This window comes from Rhinolophus hipposideros (genome assembly GCF_964194185.1).
Source record: "Rhinolophus hipposideros genome assembly, chromosome: 14".
Lineage (NCBI taxonomy): Eukaryota > Metazoa > Chordata > Mammalia > Chiroptera > Rhinolophidae > Rhinolophus > Rhinolophus hipposideros.
This window is the reverse complement of record NC_138060.1, coordinates 9,647,068-9,661,344: the sequence shown is the minus strand read 5'-3', so window position 1 is coordinate 9,661,344 and position 14,277 is coordinate 9,647,068. Positions and strand designations below refer to the sequence as shown.

General features: G+C 37.5%; 1 protein-coding gene across 1 annotated transcript in view; it reads right to left on the bottom strand.

Annotated features, from left to right (window-relative positions):
* The window catches only part of ADAMTS9 (ADAM metallopeptidase with thrombospondin type 1 motif 9), a gene marked incomplete at its 5' end in the record, with an annotated part of 160,709 nt that overhangs the window by 70,897 nt on the left and 75,535 nt on the right, over window positions 1-14,277 (bottom strand). Inside the window, 4 exons of the mRNA XM_081072616.1 lie at window positions 3,452-3,721; window positions 5,685-5,852; window positions 5,991-6,095; window positions 9,249-9,368. Coding sequence (XP_080928742.1) covers window positions 3,452-3,721; window positions 5,685-5,852; window positions 5,991-6,095; window positions 9,249-9,368 — 663 coding nt within the window. The remainder of the gene's footprint in view (window positions 1-3,451; window positions 3,722-5,684; window positions 5,853-5,990; window positions 6,096-9,248; window positions 9,369-14,277) is intronic.

Below are 14,277 nucleotides of genomic sequence, written 5' to 3'. Positions count from 1 at the left end.
TTTCCCTACCTATACTTGTCAAATTATGAGCGATTTAAAAATACATTGGGTTTAATTTTTAAATGTAGAGTAAGTAAATAGATTTATGAATTCTGTCTGATAAAATATTTACGTGATTTTTGATTCGTGTAAATTATTTATGAATTCTGAGAGGACATTTAGGTAATTTTTGATTTAGGTAAATTTTGAATGTTTTAAAAACATTCTACCCCTACTCTCTGATGGTTCTGGTATGCTTTAAACTTGAAAAATATTTGTTTTCTATTTTTAAAACAGCTTACTACATAATAAAAAAAAACAGAGAACCATTATTTTAATTGGCTTTATTTGGGGACCAGAGTTTAAAATACTAGGAAAGACCTTCCATATTGTAAATAGATTTAGAATACATATCTTGGCCCTTGAGTCTTCCCTTTCATAATACAACCTTGTATTATTTCTATCTTGTCTCTCCTGGGAACGTTAAGTCCCAACAGGACAGTAAACTCCTTAAGGGAGCTTCCGCTCAGTGTCATAACGTGTGTCCCTATTAATGACCACAGCACTGGTCATAGGATTTAGTCCCTGATCCAATGAAAGTTTCTGGAAACAACAGCTGTATAAACCACATGCTACCCTCTCTTAAATATGGCTGACTAAGCCTTGGATACCCGATCCAAGGCCAACTAATCCAATGGCTTCCCAGTGACCAATAAGATGCTTCCTACTGAGGACCTGATCAGAGAGATAGAGAAAGTGCTGAGCTGGCGTCAAGCAGTTGAATTGCACAGCCCTGAAACTGCACTGCACGGTTCCAAACCCAGGGTTGGCTTGGGTCTTTATGCTCCCAGATACTGGTGAACTGTTGTAGATAATCTTTCTCCAGGTCTAAATGTGTCATTTTTTTTTTTTTTATTATTAACAGGGATTCTGAGTGCAATGCCTATGTTGCAGAATTTCACTCTGAACTTTTGTCAACAATTTTCCTATTCTCTTTAGATGACACATTTTCCTAGGTAAACATTTCTTTGAACAAACCCGATCATCCACACTGGACAAAAGAAGGGAAAATGGGAAGCAAGAGGTGATGGACATCTGTTTTTCTTACCTGCCTGGCATACTTCCTCTTACATCTGGCAGCCCAGTTTTCCTTTAAGGAACCCTTCATTACCCAATGAATGCCACCTTGGTGGGGCTGTGTGCGTATTTCTCTGCCCTTCTCTGGTCAAGGAGTGGGCAAGTGGAGCAAGCTGGACCAATCAGATTTTCCTGGGAAGTTGAGTACTGAGTAGTGTAACTCAAGAGTGGTTCAGAGTCGAAAGGGATTCATTAAGACAGGAAATCCTTAAAGATGTTATCCTTTAGTAACTGCCCCAGCTAGATCAGGATTTGGCAAACAGCAGCCTGAGAGCCAAATCTGTTTTAATAAATAAAATTATATTGGTACACAGCCATGCCCAATAGTTGAATGTCTGCCAGCTTTTGAGCTACAACAACAGAGCTGCATAGTTGTGACAGAGACTGGATAGTACACATAGCTAAAAATATTTACTATCTGGCCCTTTGCAGAAAAAAAAAAGGCCAACTCCTAAACTAGATCCCTAAAGATTCTTTGATCTCTGCCTGTACTGGTTTGATCAGTTTTGTTTGCTTTGCTTTCACCTGAAAGAGTCAGTTTCTTCTCTTTTGCTTGCAACCAGAGACCCCTAATTGATAACATAGGGAAACCTCCTACAGGGTTCAAGTTTATGCAGAAATCTACTGTAAAATGAGGTTCTTACTCTAGAATCCACTGCAAACCTTAGGTTCCCATTCTCTCAAGGTTATGATTCTCTGTGGCAGGAAGACCACATACAGTTTGTGTGCTGCACCAAAGACGCACGTACGCCTGCACACCCTGGGGCGTAGGTCAGACACATCAAGCAAGCACTGAAAAATCACATCGTCCAGCTTCAGCTTCACTTAACTTAGAAAAAATGAAAATCCCCAAACAAAAAAAAAAGGCACAATGGGGAGAAGAATGGTGTTGCCTATTGCTGCAAAAAAGGTTACCTAATCCTCCCTAATTGGGGAACTCTGCCCAAGGGCAGAATCATTCAATCTTAAAGGAATGTACCATCCCCAAATGTAGTCCTAAATAAGTATAGCTTTAAAATGTTTAAAAAAATTTTTTAGTGCTATCATTAGAACACACATGGAGTTCTGAATTTTTTCAACTAGAAAAATTGTGTGACACTCACTGATTACCTCCCTTAGTCACCCTTTAATTTCTTAGAAGCAAGATCTCTTCTAACCCAGGCAAAGGAAGACTTAAAGCAGGAAGCAAGCCCTCAGGAGAATGAAATGGTGAAGGTCCCTGGCAACTTGGCAGATACCCTGTAAATGGCCAACACTGGCAGTGGTGCAAATGCTCAGTGGCTAATCCGAATTCACAGGAAAGTCAGTCAAATTTATGGTGAAAAATGGACAGCTTCCTTCTTATGCTTTTTAGTCTAAAAATAATTCAACACAATTAGCAGTACTAGAAGGAAATAAATAGTAATTAATTAAAAAGAAGACCTGGGAGTGATTAGTAAATCCTAACTGCCCACGCCTACCCAGGGGCTCATGCTCCCTTACCCTGTCGGCAGTTGCATTAGACACGTTCACTATTCCACATTTTTTTTTGGGGGGGTATTATTTAGTAAAGAACCAGAGAACATTCAGAAGCATATTTTTCCCTTTGAATATAGAATATTTTTCAAGGTCTTCCAGTTTGAAGGACAATGATAATGATAAGGATAATTGTTATACTCTATTAAGGTCTCACTCTGTGAGAGGAGGAGTGCAACACACTTTATTTGCATCATTGCATTTAATTCTTACAACCCAGGAAGGCCAGAATCATGGTTCACTTTGTTTTACAGTTGAGAAAACTGAGGCTCAAAGAGGAGAGCGGACCTGTCAAAGTCCACAGGTGATGGTACTTGCTCCCGAGCACAGATTTTACCTAGACTAGTGTCTCCAATCCAGGACAATGATCTACTAGTACAAATTACACAGCAACCACACCACTGTGAGACTGCACTCATCTGGAAAGCAGCAAGACGGAAAATGACTTTCATTCTGCGTTCCCTTTCAGAAATATTCCTCTGCCCTTTGAATTCCCTACAGGTAAGAACTGCCTGCTGCCTCCACGCTCAATCGTCATAGCCTTCACAGAACCTTCCAGGCCACCTGATCATGTCACCCAGTAGTGACACCCCCTCCTCCACCCAGTGAACGTAACTTATGGGTACATGCAGGCAGCATCTTGTGACACCTTGTCAGGGACTGCAATTAACCCACTGTAGTTCTCCCCATACAAATGAAAATGCACGTCAATCTCTGGAAAGACAAAGTGCTCCAAAGGTGTTTCTAGTATTTCCCTCTGAATGCTGCCTCAATGCTGAAAGAGAAGGAAAATTAAAGAAAGACCTCAGGGAATACTCACTGCTCCCCAAGGGCCCGTCCTCCACTGGTTTCCACCGAGCACGTGGGTGCGGCCAGGGCTGAGGCTCCTGGGCTGATAATCCTCATTTGGAGAAGGGTGCTGCGCCAGGCCACTGTCTGGGATCCACTGAGGGCACGGTGCCATGGAACAGTCCTGCTTGGTCTCTGGGATATAATCTGGGTCGCATTCACTCTGATCAATCACATGGTCACTGTAGTTGACACACACCACTTGCCGGGTGGCCCTACCTTGCCCACACGTCACAGAACACTACGTTGAATGTTCAGAAAGAGAAAGGGTCAGTCATTTGGCAGTCATAAATTCATCAATGTGCATTTTCTGTAAAGTGCTCACTACTCACCCAACTGCTCAGGTCAAAACCTTGGTGTCATCTTTCACACCCCCCTTTGTTTCCCACCCCATAGCCATTTCATTGAGAAATCCTGTCAGCTCAGTGTTCAAAATATATCCCCAATCCAGCCACCTCTCACCTCCACCATCAACTCTCTGGTCTAAGCTGTCCCCTCCTAGGCCAAGCCATAACCTTCCCTACAGCAATAGGACTACAGCAATAGATTTTTGGCTGGGCCCCTGCTTACCATCTAGACACCACCCCACCCCACCCAAGTCTGTTATCCCCGTATCATAAACCGTGACCCTTGCAAACGAAAGTCAGATCACATCATCCCCTCTGGTGACTTCCCAATTCACTCTGAATAATGTCCCAAATCCTTAGTTGATCGGGTAGACCCCTTATGATGCGGCCATTGGCTATTGCTTTGACTCCCCTCTTATCACTCTCTACTCTCTGCATTCCAGACACACTGGCCTCATGGCTGTTTCTTTCACAGGCCAAGAACACTCCCATGTCAAAGTATGTGCACCTGCTGTACCTTTTGCTATACCACACGGATACCCATGCTGCTTATTCCCTCACTTAATTTCAGTCCCACTCAATGCAATGTCAGGCCTTTTCTGATCACCCTGTTTGAATGCATGCCCCACCTTTCTCTAAGCCGTTACTCTGTCGGATGTTTTTTCTGGTACTTATCAGTATCTGTTGCTCTATTATGTACCCATTTCTTTATTTTCTCTGTGGCTGGACTCTTCATTGGAATAATCTCCATGCTAGCAAGGACTTTATTATTTGTTGTCCACTGCTCTTTCTATAGTAAGAGTAAGCTTTATCAAATATCTGGTGAATAGACCAATGTATCTTGTATATACCGAGGGTGCCAAAAAAATGTATACACATTTTAAGCAAAGAAAAAATTGTATTAAAATTGTAATACTCAATATATACCTATAAAAGATGAATACAAGTCGCGTCTGACTTCTGCAACTACAAGAGGTGCTCAAAATGGTTACCATCAGCGTAACTTTAATACAGTTTTTCTTTTCCTTAAAATGTGTATACATTTTTTTGGCACCTTCTGTATATTTCAAATAATCTTTACAACAACCTTGTAAGGTAGGTATATTTTGGTCTTTTGTGAAGACCAGAAGAAACTGAGGCTCAAGATCATGCAGCCAGTAAATGTCAAGGCCCGGATTTGTACACAGCTTTCTTTGAATGCACCTCTCAAATTTCATATGTATGTTATAATATTTATTGAGATATCAGTCTCCATTTTCCTTATGATATCTCCTCACCTATGCTAAGTTTTGTGTTTCCCGGACTCTGGGGTTTTTTGCAAGGCAGAAAACAGGGGCTGCCTGAAGACGAAAATTTTTCTGCTTTTTAAAAATCCCATCGGTGGTGCCTGCTGAGCACAGGAGGCCAGATCCACAGTGCTGGCTGAGGACTCTCACTTCTTACCCTTGGCAGGGAAGCCAAGAACCACTGGATTTCAAGGGCACATAGGGCTCAGCAGCCATGTGGACTCCAGGTAAAAGGCCATCTCTTTACTCCTCCCTTTATCTTTGCCACTTTTGGTACTCTACAAACCTACTACGTTCTGATGTGACTCAATTAAGGCTGGGTTTGCCAATCAGTGCAACAGGCTAGGGGCTTCAGTAGTTTGTAAGTTGATTTGCATATGTTTTAAAATGTGCACTTCTTGTACTTCTAGCTAAGATTCATACCAGCTGCACGTATATGAAGCAGAACAGTTTAAATCACAATCTAAATCCAATTTTAAAATATTACCCATTGACATTTGGGACCTGCTACTAGTCATCTCCCTTACTGTGGCCCAAACCTCTCACAATTCCAGAGAATTCACTTGCTTACAGGACTCCAGTCCAAAGCCGTCCACTGCCCACAGGGGGTCACAGAACATTCCTCTTTTTCCACTGGTCTAGGCTGGGTCGTACAGGCAGTCTCATCAGCCACGGAGCCATCCTCGTCCCGGCAGCTGACATATCTCATCCGGGTACCTTTTCCACAAGTGGCTGAGCACTGGGTGTTGGAGTGAAATAACGTAGAAATGTTATTTGAAACAGTTGCTAACTGGACAGTAGTCCACTTTCTATTGTAATGTCAGAGAACATCTTCCTCCCCTTCCACCCTCTCTACTTCCTCCATTCTATTTCTTACTGGAGTCCAAGACCCAAATCGCCACTGGGTTCTTGGTGCATTGTGTGTGCTTCTCCTTGCTTCCGGGGCAGGTGGGGGAGGGTGACAAGATGGCAATTCGCAGTCCTAGATGTGAGAAGGGGGGGAAAAGCCAGTTACCTTCATGTCAATGTACACTTTAATGGTCATGGCATATAAAAGTCTAAGGGCTAAAAATTCTAAGACCTCGGATTTGTGTGTGATTTGGGGCAAGTAACCTGACATCTCTTAGCCACAATTTCTTTAACTGTAAATGAAATGCAACCTGAGTCGCTTTGTGGGCACCTTGATACAGGGCCGGGCTCTACTTAGTGATTTTTAATACCATATTTATTTACCCATTCATGTGGAGAGAAACAAAATATTGTAAAGTGGCAGATAAGTTGGGAAAGAGCAGGATATCCTTTTAAAATGAGCAATTGTTAATGTTCCAAAATTCTGAAGGCCAAATTCTGTTCTCAAATTTGAAGTACTTTCTTAAGCAAAATTTGCTAATCATGAACTTGCTTTCCGTGTGAATTTAAAGATAACTCCTGAGGCCCTAAAGGTCAAATCTAGATATAAGAGGTATATTCAATATACTGATGCTTATATTTATATAACACGCCTCAATACTCAGAGAAAATCCCTATAATGAATTGAGGCCATGCTTGTGTAGATAATATTCCCAGACTTACAAATGGGAAAAGAGAAGCGCACACCTGCTCAATCATTCCCAGCCTCAGTGGTTAGCAAATATTCTTTGATTAAATACATATCAACTAAATGGCTAAGATGTGCTAGGCATGGCTCAAAGTGCTGGGGGCTCAGTGCTGAATGGAATGATGCATCCTTGACTTCAGGGAGCTTATAAATTGAATGGGACACTCTGTTACTTGGCTCTAGACCTGGTCTATTTCTCTGCCTATGGTCCAAAGAAAGACACAGAAATCTTTTCATACAATTAAGAAATAATTCATAGGCTGCAGCTGTGGGGGCTGCCCTATAGTCCAAAGGATATTACAGAACAATTTGAGAGATATAGACAATTTACAAAAATATGTACCATATTTTGCCATGTATAATGTGCTCCTGTGCATAATGCGCACCCATCTTTTTGGCCTAAACTTTCAGGGGGAAAAAACATCTTTCGTTTTAATTTTTTAATTCAAATTTTTGTTTACATTTAGGTACTTATTTTTTATATATAAAGGAATTTTAGCTTTTATTTTTTTACATGTTATGGTACAAGAAATTTTATGTAACAACTATTTACAAAACACAGATAGAAGAAATTTTACGTACTGGTAACAAATTTATGATATTCACACCTTATAAAAGGCCAAGAACTCTTTGTCCTTGCAAGTTCATTGTAAATTCAACAAAACTGATTATCGGATTCCAGGGTATTATTTTGCATACAGATATCATTATTGATTTCTAGAGTTATACTTTTAACTCAGAAGCATAAATAAAAGAATTAAAAACATTTATATAGATATGGAATTAGTACTACCCATGTTTAATGCACATTCTTATTCTTCCCTCACAAATTTGGGCAAAAAAGTGTGCATTATACCTGGCAAAATACGGTATGTTCTGAATCTCTAATAAAATTGCTATGTCCTCACTTCATGATTGCTCAGATGTAATAGCTAACATTTCCCAGGCATTTTGGAATATTTCAATAAAGTACTAAAAATAAAGATGACACAACTCACAAGTAATGTTTGGTTAACTGATCATTGATGACAACACGAACAACACGGCCATATTCATTTACTTTTCTGACATTCTTCATCCATAAACAATTCATGTTAAAATACAGCAGACTGAGGGTACTCAGAATGGAAGCAGTGCATTGGCCAGATGGGGCCTCAGAGCATAAATTCTGGGCATAGTCTGGGTTCAGATTCAGTCTTCAGCAACTAGCAAAGCTGATGTGTAAGCCCAAGTCTTCTCTACATCAATGATACTAAAATCAAGGCCCACACAGAGGAGTGTGCTGGTGAACGATTATCAACCAGCTCTTCTGAGAAAGGTGTGTATGTGTGTGTATATTAGATAGATATGTACACACACACATATTATACACACATATATGTTTATATATGTATATATGCTTATGATACATTTTACTGATACAAAGAATGTATAGCATACAATTTACAAATAAAAATGAAGTATACAATTTATTTAAAATTCCATACAGCCAATTCTCACAGAATAGTTTTGTTGGTTGGCTGAACTCTTGAATCTGTTGACAAACTATGGTTATAAATGGACAGCTGTAGTTCTGACATAAACGTTAGTCGATATTTTGTTTACATTTAAGAGTAGGTGAAAGTGAAGCAATGAAGATGCATGTAAGAACTTTACTCATTCATCGATGACATGAATGATTTCTTTGTTGAACCAGTTAATAATTTTTCAAAACCAGAAAAGTATGTCCTTCATTTTTTGTGTGACTCACAATGTAACAGCTGCAGACACTAGATTCTTTTAAGTTTAATTTGCATTATTATTTTCTCCGTCATTTTCTTACATGTAACTAATCAATAAAACAATAAATTAAAACCTGAATTATATAGTATTTGCTGATTGCTGTGCTGTAAATACTCTTACTATGGCTTATCTCAAACTACCAAATAGATGTCAGTGAACACAGAGTTGGGAGGAAACATGCAGTAGCTCACCATTATATAGTATTTTTCTACTGTGCAGATATACACACATAAATAACCTCAAGAGCATAGGTAATAGTAGAATGCAGTAAAATAATTAGAAAGTGATAAGGTTGAGTACTTATAAACTTAGTTTTTAATATCATCTATGTAATTATATTTTCAATTTTTAATAATGGCTATATTTAACAACCACCTTGTAAAATTCCTGAAAATTTACCAATGAGCTCGAACAAGTCAGCATCAGCACACTACTACCTGAACATATGACATTGTTTCCTGAACCCTACGCTGAAATCATTAAAAAAATCTGAGTTCATGAAAATAAGGCCAAACAATTAACATTTGTCATCCAATAAGAATCAGAATCAAGCTTACATACATTTCAAATAATCAGAGAAGAGTAAAACTGGCACATCAAAATTTGATTCATAATGTCACAAACGAGGAAATCCAGAACAGTTTAATCAACTGTTTTCTCTATCTATATACTTACCTATGAAAAGACTTTAATTTTGACTGAACCACTGGGAAGTTTTGGCTTCTTAGCCGATAACTGAGTTGGACGGAGACTTACCTGGGTATCTGTTGGTCTTGTAGCTGCATTGCAATCATTGTCATCTACCACTGACATGTAAGTCCCAATGATGCATTTCACTGCTCTTTGCTGGTATCCCTGTCCACAAGTGACACTGCACTGGGGGAAAGAAATCAAACAAAAAGTATATACAATTCAGCAAGATTTCTCTTTCCCTTGCTTTCCCTATAACATTCTACAAGAGAAAAAAATATTCCCATCATAGTGGGCCAAAGTGTAGGCACCCAAAGAAATTAGGTAAAAGTGGGCAATCCTGCTCTGCACAAATTATACTGATCAATTATCACTGTAACACTTGGAATTATTTCTACCTCCCATTGGAAATGTATTTGTAGGAGTTCAATTCCTAATTGTGACTCCTGGAAGGAGGAGAGTACATTTCAATCATCTTTACATCTCTCACAGCTGCCAGAATACTGTGGCTAAAATAAGTACTTAATAGAGATTGGTGACTTTATTTGACTTCTGGAAAAAACTTCCTAAGAAAATAATCAGAGTTTACATCAATATTTTTGGGTAAGAATGGTCTCTGCAATATTATTTATAAAAGGCAAAATGTTATAAACCACGTAAGTACACAACAACCAAAAGTCAGTGAAATACACCATGGCATACAAGTCCTAAAAAAAAACAATGTAGCCACTAAAAGGCTAATTGTTAGATTTAAAAAGCAGTCTAAAAAACATTAAGTAGAGTGAGTGATGTCATGAAAATGGCAAATCAGAGAGCTCCAAGAATTGATTCCTCCACTGAAACAACCATTGAGCTGGCACTCTGAAACCTAATAAAAAACTTACAGCAATTGGCTGAGTACTTAATGAAGAAAGAAACTGCCAAATTTCAGTCAGGAAGTTCTGTGGCATTTTTATTTACCCCCTAACCATATTATACATTCCTCTAAAATGTATGTGAAACATTCTCCAGTACAGGCATACCTCATTGTATTGCACTTCACTTTATTGCATCCCACAGATATTGTGTTTTTTATAACTTAAAGGTGAGAGCCTCTACTGGCAAAAAAATTATGACTCACTTGACTATGATACTCACTTCACTGCAGTGGCCTAGAACCGAATCTGCAATATTTCCAAGGTATGCCTGTCTAGACCATATATGAGGCCATGGAACAAGTCTCAATAAAATTTAAAGCCTGAAATCCCTGGTCACAATGGAATCAAGTAGAAAGCAAAAACAGAAGGAAAACCGAAAAATTCATAAATACATGGAAATCAAACTACACAGTTTCAAACAACAAAAGGGTTGAAGAAGAAATCACAAAGGACAGTAGAAAATACTTTGAGGATAATTATAAAGATACAACAAAAGCAGTGCTCAGAGGTAAATTTATGTCTGTAAACACCTACATTATATAAAGATCTCAAATTGATAACTTTATACCTTAAGGAACTAGAAAAAGAGTAAACTAAACCCAAAACTAGCAGAAGGAAGGAGATAATAAAGATCAGAATAGAGATAAATGTAACAGAGCATAGAAAAACAGAATCAACAAAACTAGAAGTTGGCTCTTTAAAAAGATTGACAAAATTGACAAACCCTTACTTAGACTGAAAAAGAGAGAGAAGATCCAAATAACTAAAATCAGAAAGTGGGGGCATTGCTTCTGACTCTATAACAAAAAAGATCATGAGGCTACTGTGAACAATTATATGCCAACATATTAGACAATTTGGATGAAACATACGAAGTGCCAAACACACACAAATTATCCAGAAACACACACATCACAAAATCTGACAAGAAGAAATCGAAAATTTCAACAGACTTATTAGAAGTAAAAAGATTGAATCAGTAATCAAAGACCTCTCAATAAAGAAAAGTCCGGGAGCAGATGACTTCACTGGTGAATTCTTCCAAATATTTATGAAAGAATTAACACCAATCCTTCTCAAACTCTTGAATTGAAGAAGAGGGAACATTTCCTAGAGTATTCTACGAGGTCAGCATTACCTCCAAAGCCGCTGACACCAAAGCCGTTACCACAAAAAAAGAAAACTATGGACCAGCATTTCTTATAAATATAGACACAAAAATCCTCAACAAAATTTTGGCAAACTGAATCCAATAGCTTATTAAAAGGATTATATATCATGACTAAGTGGGATTTATCTCAGGAATGGAAGAATGGTTCAACAAAAGAAAATCAATCAATGCAATACACTATATTAATAGAAAAAAAACACTTGATCGTTGCAACTGATAACAGAAAAACCATTTGACAAAATTCAACACTCTTTCATGATAAAAATACTCAGAAAATTGGGAATACTCAGAAAATTCCTCAACATGGTAACAGGCACTTACAAAAAACCCACAGCTAACATCATACTCAATGATGAACAACTGAAAGCTTTCCTCTTACAATCAAAAACATGACAAGGATGTCTGCTTTCACCACTGCCCAGTCAACACTGTATTTTATGTTCTAGCAAGAGCAAATAGGCAAGAAAAAGAAAAAAAAGGCATACAAATGGAAAGGAAGAAATGAAACTATTTCTATTTGCAGATATCATCATCCTATACATAGAAATCCCAAAGAATTCATTGGGAAACAAACAGAAACAACATTACTAGAGCTAGTAAACAAATTCAGCAAAGTTGTCAAGTACACGATACACACAAAAACCAGTTGTGTTTCTAAATGCCAGCAATGAACAACCTGAAAAGGAAATTAAGAACACAACTCTATTTACAACAGCATCCAAAAGAATAAACTACCTAGGAACACATTTAACCAAGGAAGTGAATGACTTCCACACTAAAAACTACAAAACATTGCTAAAAAAAATAATAATAATTAAAGAAGACCTAAATAAATGGAAAGACATTACATGCTCATGGTTTAGCTATCATTAAAATGGCAATATTCCTCAAATTGATGCACAGATCCAATACAATCCCAATTAAAATCCAAATGATCTTTTTTCAGAAATGGAAAACCTGATCCTAAATTCACATGAGTGGCAAGAGACACCCAAATAGCCAAAAAAATATTGAAAAGAATAACAAGCACAGGCAACAAAAATAGACATATTTTACTTGATCAAAATTAAAAACTTTTGTGAATTAATGGACATTACCACAAGAGTGAAAAGGCAATCCATGGGAAGGGAGAAAATATTTGCAATTCACATGTTTGATAAAGGATTGTTATCAGGAACATAAAGAATTCCAATAACTCAACAAAACAACCAACAAAATTTAAAAAATGGGAAAAGAAACTCTACTAAGCTCTACATTTAAAATGGTTAAAATAGTAAATTTTATGGTTTTTTTTGCCATAATTAAAATTATTTAAAAATGGAAAAAAGACTTGAAGATATATTTCTCTTAAAAAGATTTACAAATTTCCAAGAAGCATATGAAAAGATAGCTAGTATCACTACTCAGTAGGGAAATGCAAATCAAAACCACAATGACTTTATTTAATATTGTCAATTATATTTCAAGAAAAAAATAAAGTCTTAGAAAAAAATCTCCACAATGAAATACTACTTCACACTCATTAGGATGGTTATTATTTAAAACAAACAAACAAGCATTGGTGAGGATGTAGAGAAATTGGAACCCTTATGCATTGCTGGTGGGAATATAAAACGGCGCAGCTGCCGTGAAAAATAGTATGGTGGTTCCTTCAAAAAATTGAACATAGAATTGCCATATAATCCAGCAACACCACTTTTGGGTATATATCCAAAATAATTTAAAGCAGAGTCTCAAAGAGATATTAATATACTCATATGTTCATGGCAGCATTATTTACAACAGCCAAAAGGTGAAAGCAACCAAAGTGTCCATCAACAGATGAATGCCTAAACAAAGTGTGCTATATACATAAATGGCATATTATTCAGCTTTAAAAATTATAGGAAGAAAATTCTGACACCTGCTGCAACACGGATAAACCATGAGGCTATTACATGAAATGAAATAATCCAGTTACAACAGGACAAAGACTGTATGATTCCCCTTCTAGGAGGTGTCCAGAATAGTCAAATTCATAGAGACAGAAAGAAAGTAGAATGGTGGCTGCCATGAGCGGGGGAGAGGGGGAATGGAGAGTTGTTCAATGGGTAGACTTGGTTTTGCAAGATGAAAAATTCTGGATATCAGTTGCATAACAACGTAAATATACTTCACACTATTGAACTGTATACTTAAAAATGGTTACAATGGTAAATTTTGTTATGTGTATTTTACCACAGTTACAAGTTTTTAAAAAATAGGCAAAGGTATTGAATAGACATTTCTCCAAAGAAGATATACAAACAGCCAACAAGCACATGAAAACATGATCAAAAAGTCATTAGGGAAATGCAAGTCAAAACCCTAATGAGATACCACTTTACACCCACTGGGAGGGTGATATTAAAAAGCAGGAAAATAAAAAGCAGGCAAGGATGTAGATAAATTGGAACCCTTGTGTATTGATGGTAAGAATGTAAAATAGTGCAGGTTCTGTGGAAAACTGGCAGTTAAAAAGTTAAACACAGAATTATCACATGATCCTGCAACAATACTTCTGAGTATATACCCAAAAGAACTGAAATCAGGTACTAAAAAGAACACTCATACATGAATCGTCATAGCTGCACTATTCACAGTATCCAGGAGGTGCAAACAACCCAAATGTCCAATGAGGGATGAATGGATAAACAAATGTGGTACATCTACACAATGGAATATTATGCAGCCATTAAAAGGAAAGAAGATGAACCTTGTGAACATTATACTACATGAATGAGCCAGACACAAAAGGTCACGTATTTAATGATTCCATTTATATGAAACACTTAGAATAAGTAAATTTATGAAGGTAGAAAGCAGATTGTGGGCCATAGGAGCTAATGGAAAGGTAACTAGGGAGTAACTGCTTAATGAGTATTTTGGGCTGATGAAAATGTTTTGGAACTAGATAGAAGTGGTGATCGCACATTATGAATGTACTAAATGCCACTGATTTGTTCACTTTAAAATGGTTAATTTTGTT